The sequence below is a fragment of the Enhydra lutris genome, unplaced genomic scaffold, assembly GCF_002288905.1.
Source record: "Enhydra lutris kenyoni isolate GAN:26980312 unplaced genomic scaffold, ASM228890v2 scaffoldscaffold4, whole genome shotgun sequence".
NCBI classification, from domain to species: Eukaryota; Metazoa; Chordata; class Mammalia; order Carnivora; family Mustelidae; genus Enhydra; species Enhydra lutris.
The window spans coordinates 478413-494354 of record NW_019154088.1 but is presented as its reverse complement, the minus strand read 5'-3'; the positions used below and the strand labels follow the sequence as shown (position 1 = coordinate 494354).

At 46.5% G+C, this 15942-nt stretch overlaps 3 protein-coding genes across 7 annotated transcripts; 1 reads left to right on the top strand and 2 right to left on the bottom strand.

Annotated features, from left to right (window-relative positions):
* LOC111160105 (O-sialoglycoprotein endopeptidase) lies at positions 1–6706 on the bottom strand. Its single transcript, XM_022522950.1, has 11 exons — positions 6320–6706; positions 4762–4881; positions 4402–4577; positions 2317–2412; positions 2131–2180; positions 1908–1986; positions 1269–1334; positions 1070–1160; positions 565–640; positions 367–465; positions 1–212 (listed from the first exon to the last, which is right to left on the bottom strand). The coding sequence occupies exons 1-11, from the start codon at positions 6432–6434 to the stop codon at positions 173–175; spliced, it is 1008 nt and encodes a 335-aa protein (XP_022378658.1). The 5' UTR covers positions 6435–6706; the 3' UTR covers positions 1–172.
* A 300-nt stretch (positions 6707–7006) lies between these two features.
* On the top strand, positions 7007–9985 carry LOC111162273 (apurinic/apyrimidinic endodeoxyribonuclease 1). Of its 4 annotated transcripts, none has more exons than XM_022526578.1 (5): positions 7007–7041; positions 7380–7505; positions 7707–7891; positions 8687–8879; positions 9209–9985. In XM_022526578.1, the coding sequence occupies exons 2-5, from the start codon at positions 7448–7450 to the stop codon at positions 9724–9726; spliced, it is 954 nt and encodes a 317-aa protein (XP_022382286.1). In that variant the 5' UTR covers positions 7007–7041; positions 7380–7447; the 3' UTR covers positions 9727–9985. The 4 variants fall into 4 exon arrangements, with proteins under 4 accessions (XP_022382286.1, XP_022382277.1, XP_022382303.1 ...); XM_022526569.1 differs by having other exon boundaries at positions 7022–7072; XM_022526595.1 differs by lacking the exon at positions 7007–7041 and adding an exon at positions 7096–7226.
* Positions 9986–10069: 84 nt separating this feature from the next.
* Positions 10070–13645, bottom strand: LOC111162295 (phosphatidylinositol-4,5-bisphosphate 4-phosphatase 1). Of its 2 annotated transcripts, none has more exons than XM_022526608.1 (7): positions 13339–13645; positions 12828–13018; positions 12358–12464; positions 11818–11923; positions 11561–11613; positions 11369–11459; positions 10070–10904 (listed from the first exon to the last, which is right to left on the bottom strand). In XM_022526608.1, exons 1-7 carry the CDS (start codon positions 13499–13501, stop codon positions 10761–10763), a joined length of 855 nt encoding a protein of 284 aa, XP_022382316.1. In that variant the 5' UTR covers positions 13502–13645; the 3' UTR covers positions 10070–10760. The 2 variants fall into 2 exon arrangements, with proteins under 2 accessions (XP_022382316.1, XP_022382326.1); XM_022526618.1 differs by having other exon boundaries at positions 13360–13645.
* Between the last annotated feature and the right edge of the window lie 2297 nt (positions 13646–15942).

Sequence of the window (15942 nt, the reverse complement as noted above, 5' to 3'; positions counted from 1 at the left end):
TTACCAACATACAAAACCAAAAACAGTTTATTGCTGAGTCAACCTCAGGTTCAAACGATGGGAGACAGGAGTCCATAGCCTTGCCAGGACACTCAGGTCAGGACAGAGATTAAGGCCCAAGTTGCCGTAAGCTCCACTCAGGGCACTACCTACTCTGATCCTGTTAACCTTGTTAGTCCCTCCAAGTCACTTCTACTTCATCTGTCCGATACCTGTGAAAAAAAAAAAAAACACAGAAAACCTGGTGGACAGCTATCCCTTAGAAGCCTCCATTCCCTCTACCCTCATGATTCTAGACCCTCTTCCCTGCTGATTTTTGCCTACCTCCCATATAATCCTATCTACCCCCACCAGGAGGATACACACCTCTGTGTGATCCCAGAATCACTAAGGGGGGTCCTGTGGCCTGCCCGAAACATCTCCCAGCCAGCCTGGGCAATCATGGCTCCATTGTCAATGCAGAATCTAGGAAGAAAAAAGATATGAAATTTGGGATTCAAGGGTGAAGAATCATAGTAATTGGAGGAAAAAAAGAAAAAATCAAGAAAGGGAAAGGGCCTTTACCTCTCATCTGTGGCAAAAAGCCGGGCTCCACGTTCCTGGCACATTGTCTCCATCATTTCCTGTAGCCTCAAATTACCTGTGAGGAGGTAGGGGGTAGGCAGCCCTTTCTGCATGGTCCAGCTGTACACCTCATGTGTGTTTACTTACAATTATGAAGTAGGAGTTTGGGGGCAAGCTAGGAAGCAGAAACTTCTAATTTTCCCAAACCCTTAAGAGATTTATTTATTTATTTTTTTTAAAAAAGATTTTATTTATTTATTTGAGAGAGAGACAGTGAGAGAGAGCATGAGCAATGAGAAGGTCAGAGGGAGAAGCAGACTCCCCATGGAGCTGGGAGCCTGATGCGGGACTCGATCCCAGGACTCCGGGATCATGACCTGAGCCAAAGGCAGTCGTCCAACCAACTGAGCCACCCAGGCGTCCCCCCTTAAGAGATTTAGACTAGCAGGAGGAAGACACTAATGTCCAAGAACAGGAAAGAGGTGCACAGTTCAATGATACATACACCCCACACCTCCCACGATGAGGGCCTCCTGGGAGCCACAATGTGCCATGGCTCGCTCTGTGATCTCTACCAGCATTGCAAACACGGTTTCCTGTGGGGGACAGATAAAGTGAGAACAACAGAGGGGATCCCGGTTCTGTTCTACTACGTAAAAGCTCCTCCAGACCCAACTTTCTCTCCCGGCATTTTATCCCATTACCTGCAGAGAGAAACATAAATCCTCAGGAGTACACTCGCCTGTGGCCAGCATCCGCTGGGCTACGTCCTATAATTAAAGAAGAAAATAAATAAATAAATAAATAAAGTATGGTTTGGGGAGAACGTGAGAGCAAAAATAAGTGCGCCTGGAGGATCACTGTGTCTCACTACAATTCCACTTACCAGCATGTCTACACTGCACTTTGCCTTTCACTGGCACTGAGCTATGGAATGGGCAGCATTTATTCAGGATTCAATAATCACAAATGTCTGCCCTGGCACCCCCAACCCTCCCAACCCCTTACTCGGCTCAACTTTCTCCCTAATGCTTATCATTATCTGACCCTTCTTATTGTATTATTATCTTCCGCCCCCACTTGTTTCTTTGTCACTACCACCCCCCCAATAGAATGTAAGTGCCAAATAGAAAGAGATTTTTATTTTGCTCTATGCTATACTGCTATTGCCTGGAACAGTGCCTGGCACACAGATGTTTAATAAATATTTGCTTAATGAATTTAGTCAGCATCATTAATACAGACCAGAACTACACTACACATAGGAAATACAATGGTGAGCAAAACAGATACGCCTCATTAAAAAGCATGGCAGTGCTCTCTCCTCACCTGTCCACACTCACCTCAATGAAAGACAGTATCCCCGAGAATGAAACGTCCATCCCCTTCACAGTATATGGCAACTCAACTAGCTTCTTGCCTCTGTGTGGGAGTGAGTGTAGAGGCACGAAGGCTTTAGTCAGCTGGCTGCTCACCCTCCAAAGTGCTCCCAAACCTCCTTACTGTATGTACAGGGAAATCCCGGAAGACCGACCAGTCAGCCTTCTCCCTCTTATGTTTCCTTACCGCTTTGCCATCTGTTCAATATTGTAGCCTGGACTCGGGTCATTGGAAATCTAGTAGAAGGTAAAAGAGGATGGAATCAGATATTCAGAAAGCATAAGAAACTAATTCACTATTTTCTACTTCCATTTCCATGGCTCCCCAGAAATTTATCCATACCTTATGTTTTCTCTAGCCCCAGTGGCTTACCTTCAGCACTCGAGCAAAACGATCCAGACAATTACCCACAGCAATATCGATGGTTTCCCCAAAGATGCGGTAACGATGTTCTGAATATGCAATCACCTAAGGGTGATGAGGATGTCCATGAAACCTCAAGTCTGTAAAGAGGAGTATTTGGCTTTGGGGAAGAACATAGCAGAGGATCAACATGGCCGCTGCAGCTTCCAATAAAAAATGGAACAAAAGAATTCACCCAAACTCTGAACAGGTACTTTCTCATAGCTCTTATCTAAGTTTAAAGTACCCTGAGGATTCCCAGAGCAGATTCCTAATCTACAGAAGGCACCCTAGGTCAGGGTAGAAGCAATTCTCATTTCAAATACATTTTTCTAGCTTGGAGGTTCCTAATACATCCTTTAAAGGCAGTCTTGACACTATGGATTAAACAGGCTTTCCGGCTTGGAGGCACGGAACCAGAGTCCTTCTAGACTATTCTACCAGGGCAGTGTTATTTGGAAACAACACAAGAGGCAGAGTTGAAAACCTCCAAAAATCCTATACCGGATCACATTAATAACACACCCAACTCAGCATGGCAATCAACTTATGTTCATTCTTCACATATGACCAGCTTCTACCAGAGAATATTTACCACCCACTGACACGTATACTTCTAACATTCAGTGTTTCCTTAAGACCATAAGAAGTCCTTTTCCCTTTCCAGTGCTGCTAAGGATTTCCTTCTATTCTGATATAGATTGTAATCTGCTGTTAAAAGGCTGGCCACAAAAGGGAAAGGGAAAAAAAAAATCCTGCCTTTCTACTTCTGTTGTCTACTTCTCTACCCAATCATCTTCCCTGTTTTCCCACCTTAACAGGTTTCAAGAAGGAAGAAGAGAAAACCATCACTGCTTCTCTTTAGTAACTCTTGCAAGCCTCCATTGCTACTGTGCACACCCCAAGTCCCTTATTTTGTATGCCACCCTTCAGGCCCCTGCCAGCTATATGTCCTCTACCTGTAAAAGTTCCCACTCATTTTTATAGGAATATGTGCTTCATCCTAAATAACTATGTCACAAAATAAAGTTTTAAGCCTTTCATTAGCTGGGGATGATCACTTTTTCTAAAAATAATCCTGTCAGGTGTTCTGTGGGAAAGAAAGACTGGAGTTCTCCAATCACAACAGAAAAAGGTCTTGCATGGTACTCCAAACAACTCTGGCTTCACCTATAAACTTAAAATGCCTTCTACCACTTATAAAATGTTTTTTAAATTATTTCTGTTTTCACACTCTTAGATTAACAACTTCTATTTACTACCAGTAACGTAAAACAAAACATGAAATTATTGTGAAAAAACACATCACATAGTGCCCCTTAGTTTTAATTGCTAAGATACAGAGAAAAAATAAGCTTCAGATTAACAAAAGAAAGAACCCTTTCATTACTTTGAAGGCTTCAATATTTACTATTCTTTTTTTTCTAAATTGGAAATTTCTTTTTTTTTTTAAAGATTTTATTTATTTATTTGACAGACAGAGACCACAAGTAGACAGAGAGGCAGGCAGAGAGAGAGAGGGAAGCAGGCTCCCCGCTGAGCAGAGATCCCGACTCGGGACTCGATCCCAGGACCCTGAGATCATGACCCAAGCCGAAGGCAGCGGCTTAACCCACTGAGCCACCCAGGCGCCCCTAAATTGGAAATTTCTTATCTTTATAACCACATATATAAAAACCATGTAAGGTGTGCCTGGGTGTCTCAGTCACTAGCTTCTGCTTTCCACTCAGGTCATAATCCCAAGGTCCTTGGATCAAGCCCCGCACTGAGCTCCCTGTTCAGGGGGAAGTCGTCGGCTTCTCCCTCTCCCCTGCTCATGTTCTCTCTCTGTCTCTCTAATAAATGAGTACAATCTTTTAAATAAATGCCATCCAATATCGTGATCATCCTGCCCAAATCTGCAATAATGCAAACTTTCTTGTGGGTTTTCTAGTGCATAACATTTTAGGTTCAGATGAGCCCAGCTTTGTTCTCACAGGTGCCACACTGAGTACATGAAAGTTGCTGGCACAGTGCCTTAAAAATGACGAGGGAATGATAGAGTACTCCAAATACCTGTGTGTTTCCTCCACTGACATACAGCACAGTTGGGCTGGTGGCTCCGGTGATAAGGCGGCCCATCTCAATGTGGCCTATACAGTGGTTGACACCCAGCAATGGCTTATTCCACAGCTGGGCCACAGTGCGGGCCACAACAGCCACAGTAACCAGTGGGGCACCCATGCCAGGGCCTAGGGGGACAGAAATGGGAGTTAAAATCCTATGGACACTGGGAAAAACAGAGCTGGGGAAAGTAAGGGATGTAAGAGGTGAGGTAGGGGTAGTGGTGGTAGGAAAGGAGAGCAGTGGGCTATTCTAACCTAGCCAGGCTCCAGGTATATTCTTCATTTTTGTCAACCACTATCCCAGCTATACCTTTGGTGTAGGCAATGCAATCAATATCCTGGGAGGTTAATCCAGCCTCTGTCAGTGCCTCCTGTAGCAGGTCCAGGATAACAGCTCGGTGATGCCTAGCAGTATCACCCGGAAGGAATCCTAGGAGATGGACACAGGTCAGAGGTCACAGAGTTTTTCTATAGCAAAGGCAGGTAGACTTGCCTATGGTTTTGCCATAGATTCCCTGATCCAAATTGCAATTCTCTACTATTCCTGAATAAACCCATTTTACTGGCAAAACAACTGTTTTTTTGTTTTGTTTTGTTTTTAACATTTACACAGTGTAGGAAGAGTCCCTTTCACTCTCCTCAAGCATCTTGTCTTCCAGGTGTTCAGATACACCCTAGCCTGTTCAGCTAGGCATACCAGCTCTCCAGAAATGCCCTTCTTCATACCCAACTCCTACTCAGCCTTCAGGACTCAATTCAAGTGAAAGCTACTTTTCACTTCACCCTTTGGTGATCTTCTCTGTGGCCCTACAAACCCCATGCACAATCACATCTTTATACTCTATACACCACATTAAACATATAACAATTAGAGCATTATAATTATTTGTAGTTTCCCCAGTTTAACCATGAGCATCGTAAAGCACTGGCTATTTATCTTTGTAATCCCGGTGCCAAAATGCCTAAAGGAGTGACTACTAAACACAAGATATATATGTTCTAACAAGTAACCCATCACAACATCATCATTTCAGGGAGGCTTTGCAGGTATATACAAGTCAGTTGCCTTCTCCTTTATATGCAGGAGTTTTAAGGGATGGTGGATAAAATACAATGTAAGAGGGGCGCCTGGGTGGCTTCAGGCAACTGCCTTTGGCTCAGTTCGTGATCCTGGAGTTCCGGAATCGAGTCCCACATAGGGCTCCCAGCTCTGTGAGGAGTCTGTTTCTCCCTCTGACCTTCTCTCCTCTCGTGCTCTCTCTCACTTTCTCTCTCACATAAATAAATAAAATCTTAAAAAAAACCAACATAATAACTTAGAAATAACATTTGTTAGATGAGTTGTAATATGTTTAGTAATTTCACTTATTTCTTAAGACCCAATAATGCTATTATTATTTCCATTTAAAGAGTCAGGAACATAAACCCCAAACCAAATACTGAACACGAATATTACTGTTCCTGTCTAACACCCAAGGTGGAAGTCTCTACACTCCTTCTCATTCTAGATAATTCTGATTGCATCTGTTATACTGTTCATCATACCGTAAAGTTTTGTTCTTACGTCCGACTCCAAAGCTGTTCCTAATATCTACTCTTGTATCTAGCATCCAGCTGACGATTAGTATATAAAAAGCACTTAATAAAAGCAAAAGAAACCCAGAAGATACAGGTCCAAGTGCCTGTGACTCTTCTAACCATCAGCCTGTCATGTTCATACTGTCACATAATCTCAGAGATTCGGGGCAAAAACCTCTACAAGCGGACAACGCGCCCCACGCCCTACTTTGCTAGCCAGCGCTCAGACAGATGGAAGGTGCTGCCATGCCGAGGAGCGCGCGGCGAACTCTAGTCCCCCACACACGCACCTGTGCCCGGAGGCGTGACGTAAGTCCGCCGCGGATTCGCCAGCACCGCGCCATCCCGGACCACTCCCACGCCAATCTTGTTAGCGCTGCCTTCAAACCCTAGCACCGCCGGCATGGCGGAGACTGAGAGAAAACGCCGGCAGGGCTGGCTACCACAGGAGCCGCAGGGCCCTCACCAGGCCGCGCCGGGCCGTGGATTCCGGAGCGCGCAGGAAGACTCAAACGCCAGGTGCCAGGCAGAAGCGCGCACCGAGACGGGCCCCAAAGCGCTCCAAGGCTCGCACGCCCGCGCCAGCCCCACCCCCGTCGTCCCGGCGACCCATCAAGGCCCCTTCAAGGACCTGTCCTCCTAACTGCCAGGGACGCTGAGCTGGCATCTGCTCCTTACATTCCTAGCCATTCCTTTACTTCTCTCCCGTGGTCCAGTCCAGACACCTCCACTGATTTTTTTCCCGCTCTTGCCCAGCACTGGGAGTCTTCGGTCGGGGTGGTAGAACGAGTCGTGCATCTGGCACACCATAAACAGCCCAAGAAGGAAAGGCTGGGGCCTTCAGTCCCTTGGAGACTTGGCGGCGGGGAGCGGGAAAGGCCGAGCCTCTCTGTCACATGGTCCCAGACGACCAGTCACACGCACTCCTCTACCTGAGGCGGTGCTCCTCGGGTCACGTGACCATTCCCCATACCCACGTGGGGGCCCAGCGTGCAAGACTCTTTGTGCTCGGGTAAGGAGGAGCCAGGCTGGGATCGGAGCAGGTCAGATACTGGGTTGCTCTTGTTTGCCCAGCAGAGGGGCTTCCCGGACGTCTGATCCGCAAGCCTAAATCAAAACCCTGAATTAAGGCCCTCGATTGGCCCGAGGGCGGATCTCACGAGGACTGCACAAGGCACCCTGAAATGATCTAGTCTTGTGGGTGAGGGGCTGAAGGGCCTGTGGTGCATGGAGGCGGGGAAAGGATTCAGAGATAATATGGTTTGAGAGGCGGTACCTAGTGCGGGGGCGCCCGAGGGAGGAGTCTTTTCCCCAGCCTTAGCTGACTTCACGACCTCTTCCTGTCTGCAGGGAACACGGTAAAAATACTGCTTCGGTGGGCGACGTGGTACTGGTTCAGAAAGGCTTTCGTTACAGTGATGCCGAAGCGTGGAAAAAAGGGAGCCGTGGTAGAAGACGGGGAAGAACCCAAGATTGGTAAGAAAACGAAATGAGCCCCTATCCCTAGAGGCTGCCATGGGGGTTTCAGATTCCTTCAGTGAACGGGAAGTGGGAACGTACTCAGTGTGTTCTTGCAGATTGTAAAGAAGTCATAACAACTCTCAGTGTGTCTATAGTAAAGCGGATCAAAGTTGCTTTTTGTCAACATTTTATCATTGTGTATTACTTATTTTGTAGAGCCAGAAGCCAAGAAGAGTAAGGCGGGAGCAAAGAAAAACGAAAAAGAGGCAGGAGAGGGGCCAGTCTTGTATGAGGACCCCCCAGATCAGAAAACCTCGCCCAATGGTAAATCGGCCACCCTCAAGATCTGCTCCTGGAATGTGGATGGGCTTCGAGCCTGGATTAAGAAGAAAGGTTTAGATGTGAGTGGAATTCAGGGAGGGGGAAGGGACTCTCTTTCGTATTGAACGATCTTGGGATTTAATCACCTTAACATTTTAGTCCCAATGTGTAGGTTTTATTTTCCCTTTGTGTGTAGATTTTTTTTGGTGAAAGTTAAAAGGAGGAGCTTCACCAAGTTATAGAACTACTGTATTTCTGAGAAATGTCCAATTTTTCAACTCCATTTCTATTGTTTTAATTAATGGCTTTAACTCTTTGCCATGCACCTTGTTTTTGGACTTGCTTTATTTCCAGTAGGTCTTCCATTTAAATTACGGTTTAGGAGTCCCTCGCTGGTTCATTTGGGGCGTCGTGAGTTGGAGCCCCACCTGTGGTCTGGAGTTTAAATTTTAAAAATACCGCTTAAAAATCTTAACGTGGCTATTCATTTCCTATGAAAGAAATACCGTCTCTTCAGCATTGCATGTAATACTCATTTTTCCTGTTAGTTGCCAGTTATAGAATTTAGCTGTTACGCTTACTAGACTTTTTCTTTAAATATTTTATTAGAGTGCACAAAGGGTGGGGGGGGGCAAATGGAGAGGGAGAAGCAGACGCCCGACTGAGCAAGGAGCCCAACCCTGGGCTCATCCCAGGACTCTGAAATCATGACCTGAGCTTAAGGCAGATGTTTAACTGAGCCACCTAGCTGCCACGTGCTTAGACTCTTAAGCATAGTGATTGTGTCTAAGCAGTGTAGTTCTAGTACTTGGCACAGAGTCTTCAGTGAATGTCTGAATTGATAGTACTTTTTCTACTTTTCATTTTACTCACAGTGGGTAAAGGAAGAAGCCCCAGATATCCTCTGCCTCCAAGAGACCAAATGTTCAGAGAACAAACTACCAGTTGAACTTCAAGAGTTACCTGGACTATCCCATCAGTACTGGTCAGCTCCTTCAGACAAGGAGGGGTACAGTGGTGTGGGCCTGCTTTCCCGCCAGTGTCCCCTGAAAGTCTCCTATGGCATTGGTGAGACCCTGTTCATTTCTAATCCCTGAACTCTTCCAATCCAACGGCTAATACCCTACCCCAGCTCCTAATGTGAATTATTTTCTTTGCTTTTCCTTTTCTTACACTTTTTTAAGATTTTGTTTATTTGACCACAATAGAGGGAACACAAGCAGGGGGAGTGAGAGAGGGAGAAGCAGGCTTCCTGCTGAGCAGGGAGCCCAACATGGGGCTCAATCCCAGGATGCTGAGATCATGACCTGAGCTGAAAGCGGATGCTTAACAACTGAGCTAACCAGAGGCCCCTTCTTACACTTTTTTGTGCTGATTTTGTTTCATCATTTCTGTAGGTGAAGAGGAACATGATCAGGAAGGCCGAGTGATCGTGGCTGAATTTGATGCATTTGTGCTGGTAACAGCCTATGTACCTAATGCAGGCCGAGGTCTGGTACGCTTGGAGTACCGGCAGCGCTGGGATGAAGCCTTTCGCAAATTCCTGAAGGGTTTGGCTTCCCGCAAGCCCCTTGTGCTATGTGGGGACCTCAATGTGGCTCATGAAGAAATCGACCTTCGCAACCCCAAGGGAAACAAAAAGAATGCTGGCTTCACTCCACAAGAGCGTCAAGGCTTTGGGGAATTACTACAGGCCGTGCCACTGGCTGACAGTTTCCGGCACCTCTACCCCAACACGGCCTATGCCTATACCTTTTGGACCTATATGATGAATGCTCGATCCAAAAATGTCGGTTGGCGCCTTGATTACTTTTTGTTGTCTCACTCTCTGTTACCTGCATTGTGTGACAGCAAGATCCGTTCCAAGGCCCTGGGTAGTGACCACTGTCCTATCACCCTATACTTAGCACTGTGACACCATCCCTAAATTACTTTAAAACTGGGAAATAAGCCCCCCAATTTAGCTTTAAAACTTAACCTCCCCAAAACATCTTTAAAAACTGCTCTCTAGAAATATGTGCACTGTATTTCCCTTCTAACAATACAAATCCTTCAACCAGCTTACTACTGATGCTTTTCTTTAAACCCCCCCATTTTTTTTTTTTTTACATTAAAAAAAGCTACTGATGACTTCCTTTGAATTGTCCACATGAAAATAAAGAGCCATAGTTTCAGCCTTGCTGTCTTTGTATTCTACCCCTTCGTGGGGCTACAAATTCCCCTCGTTTTTTACATATAAAGATAAACAACTAGAAAAGGATAGTCATGACCGTATTTATTTACAAGCACAGGATGAATCCCTAGCCTCCCCCAAGACAGAGCAACCCTACCCAGCCCAGTTAAATACTCCCAACTAGGGGGTAAGGTTGGAAGGAGGAATTAAGGGAAATACAGGACTGGGGGAACATACCCCACATTAAATAGTTATATACACATCAGTTCCTGTGGTTCTGTACAAAGCAGCGGCTGACCCCACCCCCCCAGGACACGGAATGGGGGGAGAGGAGACTGAGGGTACTGAGGCCAGAGCCAGCCCCTGGTGAAGTGCAATAGCAGCAGCAAGGTCCTAATGGTGCAAAAGAGGGAGGGAACCCCCAGGGCTACCCACCCCCACCCTGCCCTGGAATGTTTAAGGGACAGGAATGGCTCTCAGCATAATAGAAGGACAAGGCTAGAACCCTCTTCTAGGACCCAGGTTTAGGGGCAACATTCTATTTCACCCTAAACACAGCAGCCCTTGGAGGAAAGCAGATGGCCAGCAGTGGTCTTCTCTACCCCTCCAAACCTAGGTGAGGGCCTGGTTCCTTCCTACCTCTCCCCAGGGAAAAGGAAGGCAGCTGCTTGGCTCCCTTTACAGAAGCCGAGGGAGCCTTTTACCACGGTTCCCTTCGTAGTGTCACTGTCCCCACCAGGGAGGGGCCAGGCACAGTCTGTGGGTTGTCATGAAGCTCAGGAGAAGTTCTGGACAGGGTGGCTGACCTTCATACAGGCCCAATAGAGGGCCCGGCCCAAACACAGCACAGCCAACAGGATGACAAATGCCCAGGCTGCATAGATGCCTCCATATCGCCGTGCATGCTTCCATGTGCCAAACTGATGAAGAAGGAAGATGGGGTTACTGTTGATCTCTTAACATTTTCTAGAAATTGTAGTAACAGACTGGGAGCTTCAATCCCTGGTTCCCTATCCATGTGTATCCATCTTCAGGGACCACCTTAGCCAGTTGTTCTGCTCCCTTCCCCTAGGCACGTACATAAGTTATATAATTCTAGACATCTGTCAGTTTTTCTAACAGGTGAGCCAGGTTTCCTTACAACAACTCTTTTTAATTTAACACATTTCTCCACTGCCCTATCTTCTGCATAAAGAAGATGGCTGATTTTTACTCCTACAGTTAACAATGAAGATTATCAGTTACCTTCAAGTTCAGTTCACCTACACATTAAAACAAAACCCCCTCAGTTAATCTTTCACTGTTTTTAAGGTAGCCATTTCCCAAATCTTAGGCTATGGAGATGAGGCTGAAGAATGAGAGGGGCTGGATCAAGATTACTCACAGCAAGGCCAGTGGCAGTGACGGCCAAGAGTAAGCCAAGCAAGAAGCAGCAGATACATCTCTTTCGTGGATATCTGCGCCCAATAGATGACCTGTGGGGAGGCAAACAAATGGATGTTTGCAAAAGCCTTGCAGATTTTCCCACACATGTCAACAATTAGTCGCTCAACAATGCCACTCTCCAATCACTTACACTTTCCTGCAGTGAGGGCAACGGGCCAAGGTTCGGTCTGTGAATTCTGTCCACTATGGAGAACAAAAAGGGGAGAACCAATTAATAGAAGCAGGGCCATGTCTGATGAAGCCCTTGGGGCAGGGGAGGGTAGGAAATGAACAGAAGGGAAATTAGAACAAGCCTTTTTAGGATTAATTATCATAACTCAGAAATACATTCATGATTACTTCTGTTTCTCCCCCTCCTTCCCAAGACTTCCCAATATTCCTCCTCACCAGGAAAGTATTCTTGCAATGTCCACAGATAACCCTGACACCCATAGGTTGTGGTTCCGGACTCAGAGGTCCTGGATGCACAGGCCCCAGGTTGATGATTCTTTTGCTGTAAAGAAGAAAATGACTACGTTTAAATAACTTTTAATCTTAAAGGTCCCCACACTATCCCTCCTCCACACCCTCCACTCCTCTACTTCTCTGTACGTGTACTATACCCCACACCACCCCAACCCTATCCCCAGGGAATTGAGAAATAACACAGTTTAAACTTCAGATCGCTAATTTCTCTTTTATCTCATGATAATTCACCCAGCCTACTAGACTCTCTATGTCCTATAAGACACCATTTCACCCCAATCTTTTTATTGTCAGATGTGAAAGATGGCTATAATATTCTAAAAGATACAACAGTCCGCAGTATTTTTCTCTTTCTAAATAAACACGAGGCTCTTTCAACTTAAGGTTCTCTGCAAACATTCATCCTTTTTACGGCTTTCCAATTTTTCCCACTGATGCCCTTCTCCACCTTATGTCTCTTACCAGTAGGGCCGAGGGCAGGCAATCCGCTGGGAAGTCACTTTGCAGATAAGGAGACAGTTACAGGGGCAACGAACATATTTTTTCCCTGGAGGTGCATTCTTGATTGGCTAGAGAATAATGAGGACATCGGTAAGCAAACCTCTAATTCCAATCCCTTCCATTTCCTCCAAAAACACCTTCTGAGGAGAGATCAGAGAAATAAGATTTTAGCCAGGACAGACAGATGAAATTATAACATGAGATTCACAAAAACTAGGCTTAAGTATCCAAGACAGGTATGAAGGTACAGGATTGTAAACATTATCTTCAGTGAGTGGCTTCTGGAGAAATGACAGTGTGAGACTCCTGGAACTGAAACCGGGGTTTCATGACTAGCACTTGGCTAACACCTGAAGGTCAGAGTCTAGAATCGAGGGATCAGAAAGAGGATCTAGGAAACAGGGCCCATTTCATAGATATGTATAACTCACAGTGGCTTCATTGCAGACGCCACATTTCACTACATGCTGATGCATCTTGCCTTCCACGTTGATGAGAGACTGGCAGACTCGGCAGGTGATCATAGGGGCACTCCCACTGTCCGGGCTGGTCAGAGGGGAATAGGGGGGCGGGTCCTCCCCAGGCAACACGGCGGGGTGTCCCTCAGGGAACGGGGGAAATGCTGAAGAGGAAAGTAAAAAGGAGGGTGGCATCACTTGCAGACACCTCACTGATGCTCCAAAGGGTCAAGGAACTCTTTTTCGTCCTCAACCCTTCTGACCTAGCTCGGCGGGCTTCTTATAATCCGTGCTTCAATCAGCTTCCCTAGAAGCCCCTTCCTTTCCCAAGCTCCATGGCAATTGCGAAAGAAAGAGAGCGTCACCCAGTCACAGGTGCAACTGCTCCGCACCTGGCGCTGGGGCCCCGCCTCCGCCCCAGGCCCCGCCCCCTCCCGCTGCTCCAGAGTACCCCCGGGAACACCTCGGACCCGCCCCGGCTTACCCTGGGGCGGGGTATGTTTACCGGCTCCGTACGGTGGTGCGGAAGGGGTCAGGCCTCCCCCGGGCCCAGCCCCACTCCCGCCGGGCCCCACTAATCCGTTGCCGCCGGCGCCACCGTCGATGGGCTCGGAGAGCAGCGGGGATCGCTCTCCGTCTGCCGCCATGGCCGCCGCCGCCACCGCCTCCTCCTTCGGCCAAGGATCCGGCTCTCTCCGCCGCTGCCGTCTCCGCAGCCACCGCCGCCGCCGCTACCGGGTCCCCAGGGCGCCTGCGCGCCTCGCGCCCAGCTCGCCCCGCAACCAGTGGCCCACCCCGCCCGATTCCGTCCCGCAAGCACGTGATAGGCTATCCCCGCCCCGGCCGTGCTGTTATTCGTGGCCACAAATCAATTCTTGGTCCTGCCAAGGCAGCTCTTTTTTTCCATTGGGGAGAGCCGCGGCAACGTCAACTGTCACATGACCTCCCGGAGGCCGCTGGGCCTGCAAAAACTGCACGTGACGAGAGGTTCTGCGAGCCATTGGAAGCGTAGCCATCGCGTTACCTCCAGACCAGGAGGTGGGACTAGGCGGCTTCAGCGGGCTGGTCACGTGTTTCAGGAAGCCGCGCGTCCTCTGTTACGCGCCCATAGTGAGCGCGGAATCATTGCTCCTCATTGGCCCAAAGATGCCACTAAAAGACATCTCCTCTTTGCGGTTACAGTTGGTCTCCAATTGGCTGGCCTCTCCTGTGACCCGTGGGGTGCAACTGTATTGGTCCGAACTTTGGTCCGGAAGCCGGGGGCGTGGTTGAAGGAGCCGGCCGTGAAAGTGTCAGAGCTGGGGCGGAGCTGAGAAAAGAGGGAGGTCGGTGGTGATTAGGCAGGCTGCAAAGACACCTGTAAAAAGTTGGAGTAAATGTGCACCATTTGTACATGTGTACCATGTGTACGAAATGGATTGAAACGTTAAGGTTACCAGGCCTTTCACACTGGAGTCACTTCTGGAACCAAACCCAAGCCTGGCTTCTCCAGGAGCCTGCCCTGCAGACTCAACCTTCCCACTCCCCATCCCTGGTTATGAAATCACCTCTTCAATGAGTCTGGATCTACCACTACAAGGATATCTCATGTTTCACTCAATTTCTTGACCCGATTAAGTATAAGGATATTTTAATTACTTAGTCTGACAAGATGAGACCGTTTTTAGACTAGTCACAACTTTGCCCCACCCAGGATACTGCTAATGAAGGTGATTCTGACAAGTACTGGAAAAGCTGAGCAGCTCGGACATTTAAACATAGAGCCAATCCTACTCACTCTCCGGTTCATCCGTATTCCTCCATACTCAACTTGCATAGCTGATAAGACTACAGGTTCCCCCCAAACACCCGTATCCGAAAGGAGAAGTCTTATGAAATCTTTCTTAAGCTGAAGTGAATAAAGGGAAGAAACAATTACCATTAATTATTATGGAAAATTTTTTGAGTGGTCCCAAACCCCCAAAATAATCTCTCTTAGGCTTTTCTGATACCGTAGGACACTTCTTGCTAAGAGATGAACAAAATACATGGAGAAAAAAAAGCAGAGTTTCAAAGACACAATTCAAACCTATGGCGGCTTCATGCTGAGTGTAGTTCCCAGGGAAGGAGCTGGGTGGTGCCACTTTCCCTTCTAGGCGTGCTGCCTCCACCGGAGTCAGCGGCAGAACGGTGAAAGCTATTTTCCTTTTTTTTTTTTTTTTAAAGCGAAAGGCTCTTCGGATTTCTTACGCTTAGGGAAAACATTTACAGGCATACCTCGTTTTTGTGCGCTTGGCTTTATTGCTCGTCGCAGGTATTGCGGTTTTTTACAAACTGAAGGTTGTGGCAATCCGGTGTCAAGCAAATTTATCAGCGCCATTTTTACAACAGCATTTGTTCACTTCGTGTCTGAGTCACCGTTTGGTAATTATACAACATTGCCAATTTATCCATTATTATTATATTGGTTGTGGTGATCTGTAATCAGTGATTACAACTTGCTGAAAGCTCAGATGATTGGTTAGCCTTTTTCTTACCAGGTGGGAAATTTTATTTTTTAATTGGATGCCTCATGAAATCCATCCTTCCAAAAGCAACAGTAATAAATTATGACATTATGAAATTTTCAAAAATATGAGTTACTTATTAACAAATGATTAAGCCTCATTACTGAAATATCTTGGGTCAGTATACCAAGGGCTTTTGCCTTCTCAGTTACTTGTTAGGTGGAAACAGATCCTAGGAACATTAAATCATTTCTTTATGCTCCTTCTTGAATGCACGTTTGAGTTGGCTTTACCTCCATTGGATTATACCTTTCTATCTCCAACTACGCCATGTTGTTCCAAAAATATATTACATTTAAATTTTTATGTCCATCTGTATTTTCTTTTGTAGATTTTGATCACAAGGTATATATATCTTTGGGTTTAGTTTTTTTATTAGTGGTTAGCATTTTTAGCAGTATTTAATCAAGGTAAGTACTTTTCAGATATACTATTGCACACTTAATAGACTATAATATTGTGTAAACATAACTTTTATACACATTGGGAAACCAAAAAACTCACTTGAATCACTCTCTTGTGGTATTATCATTGTTCCAATG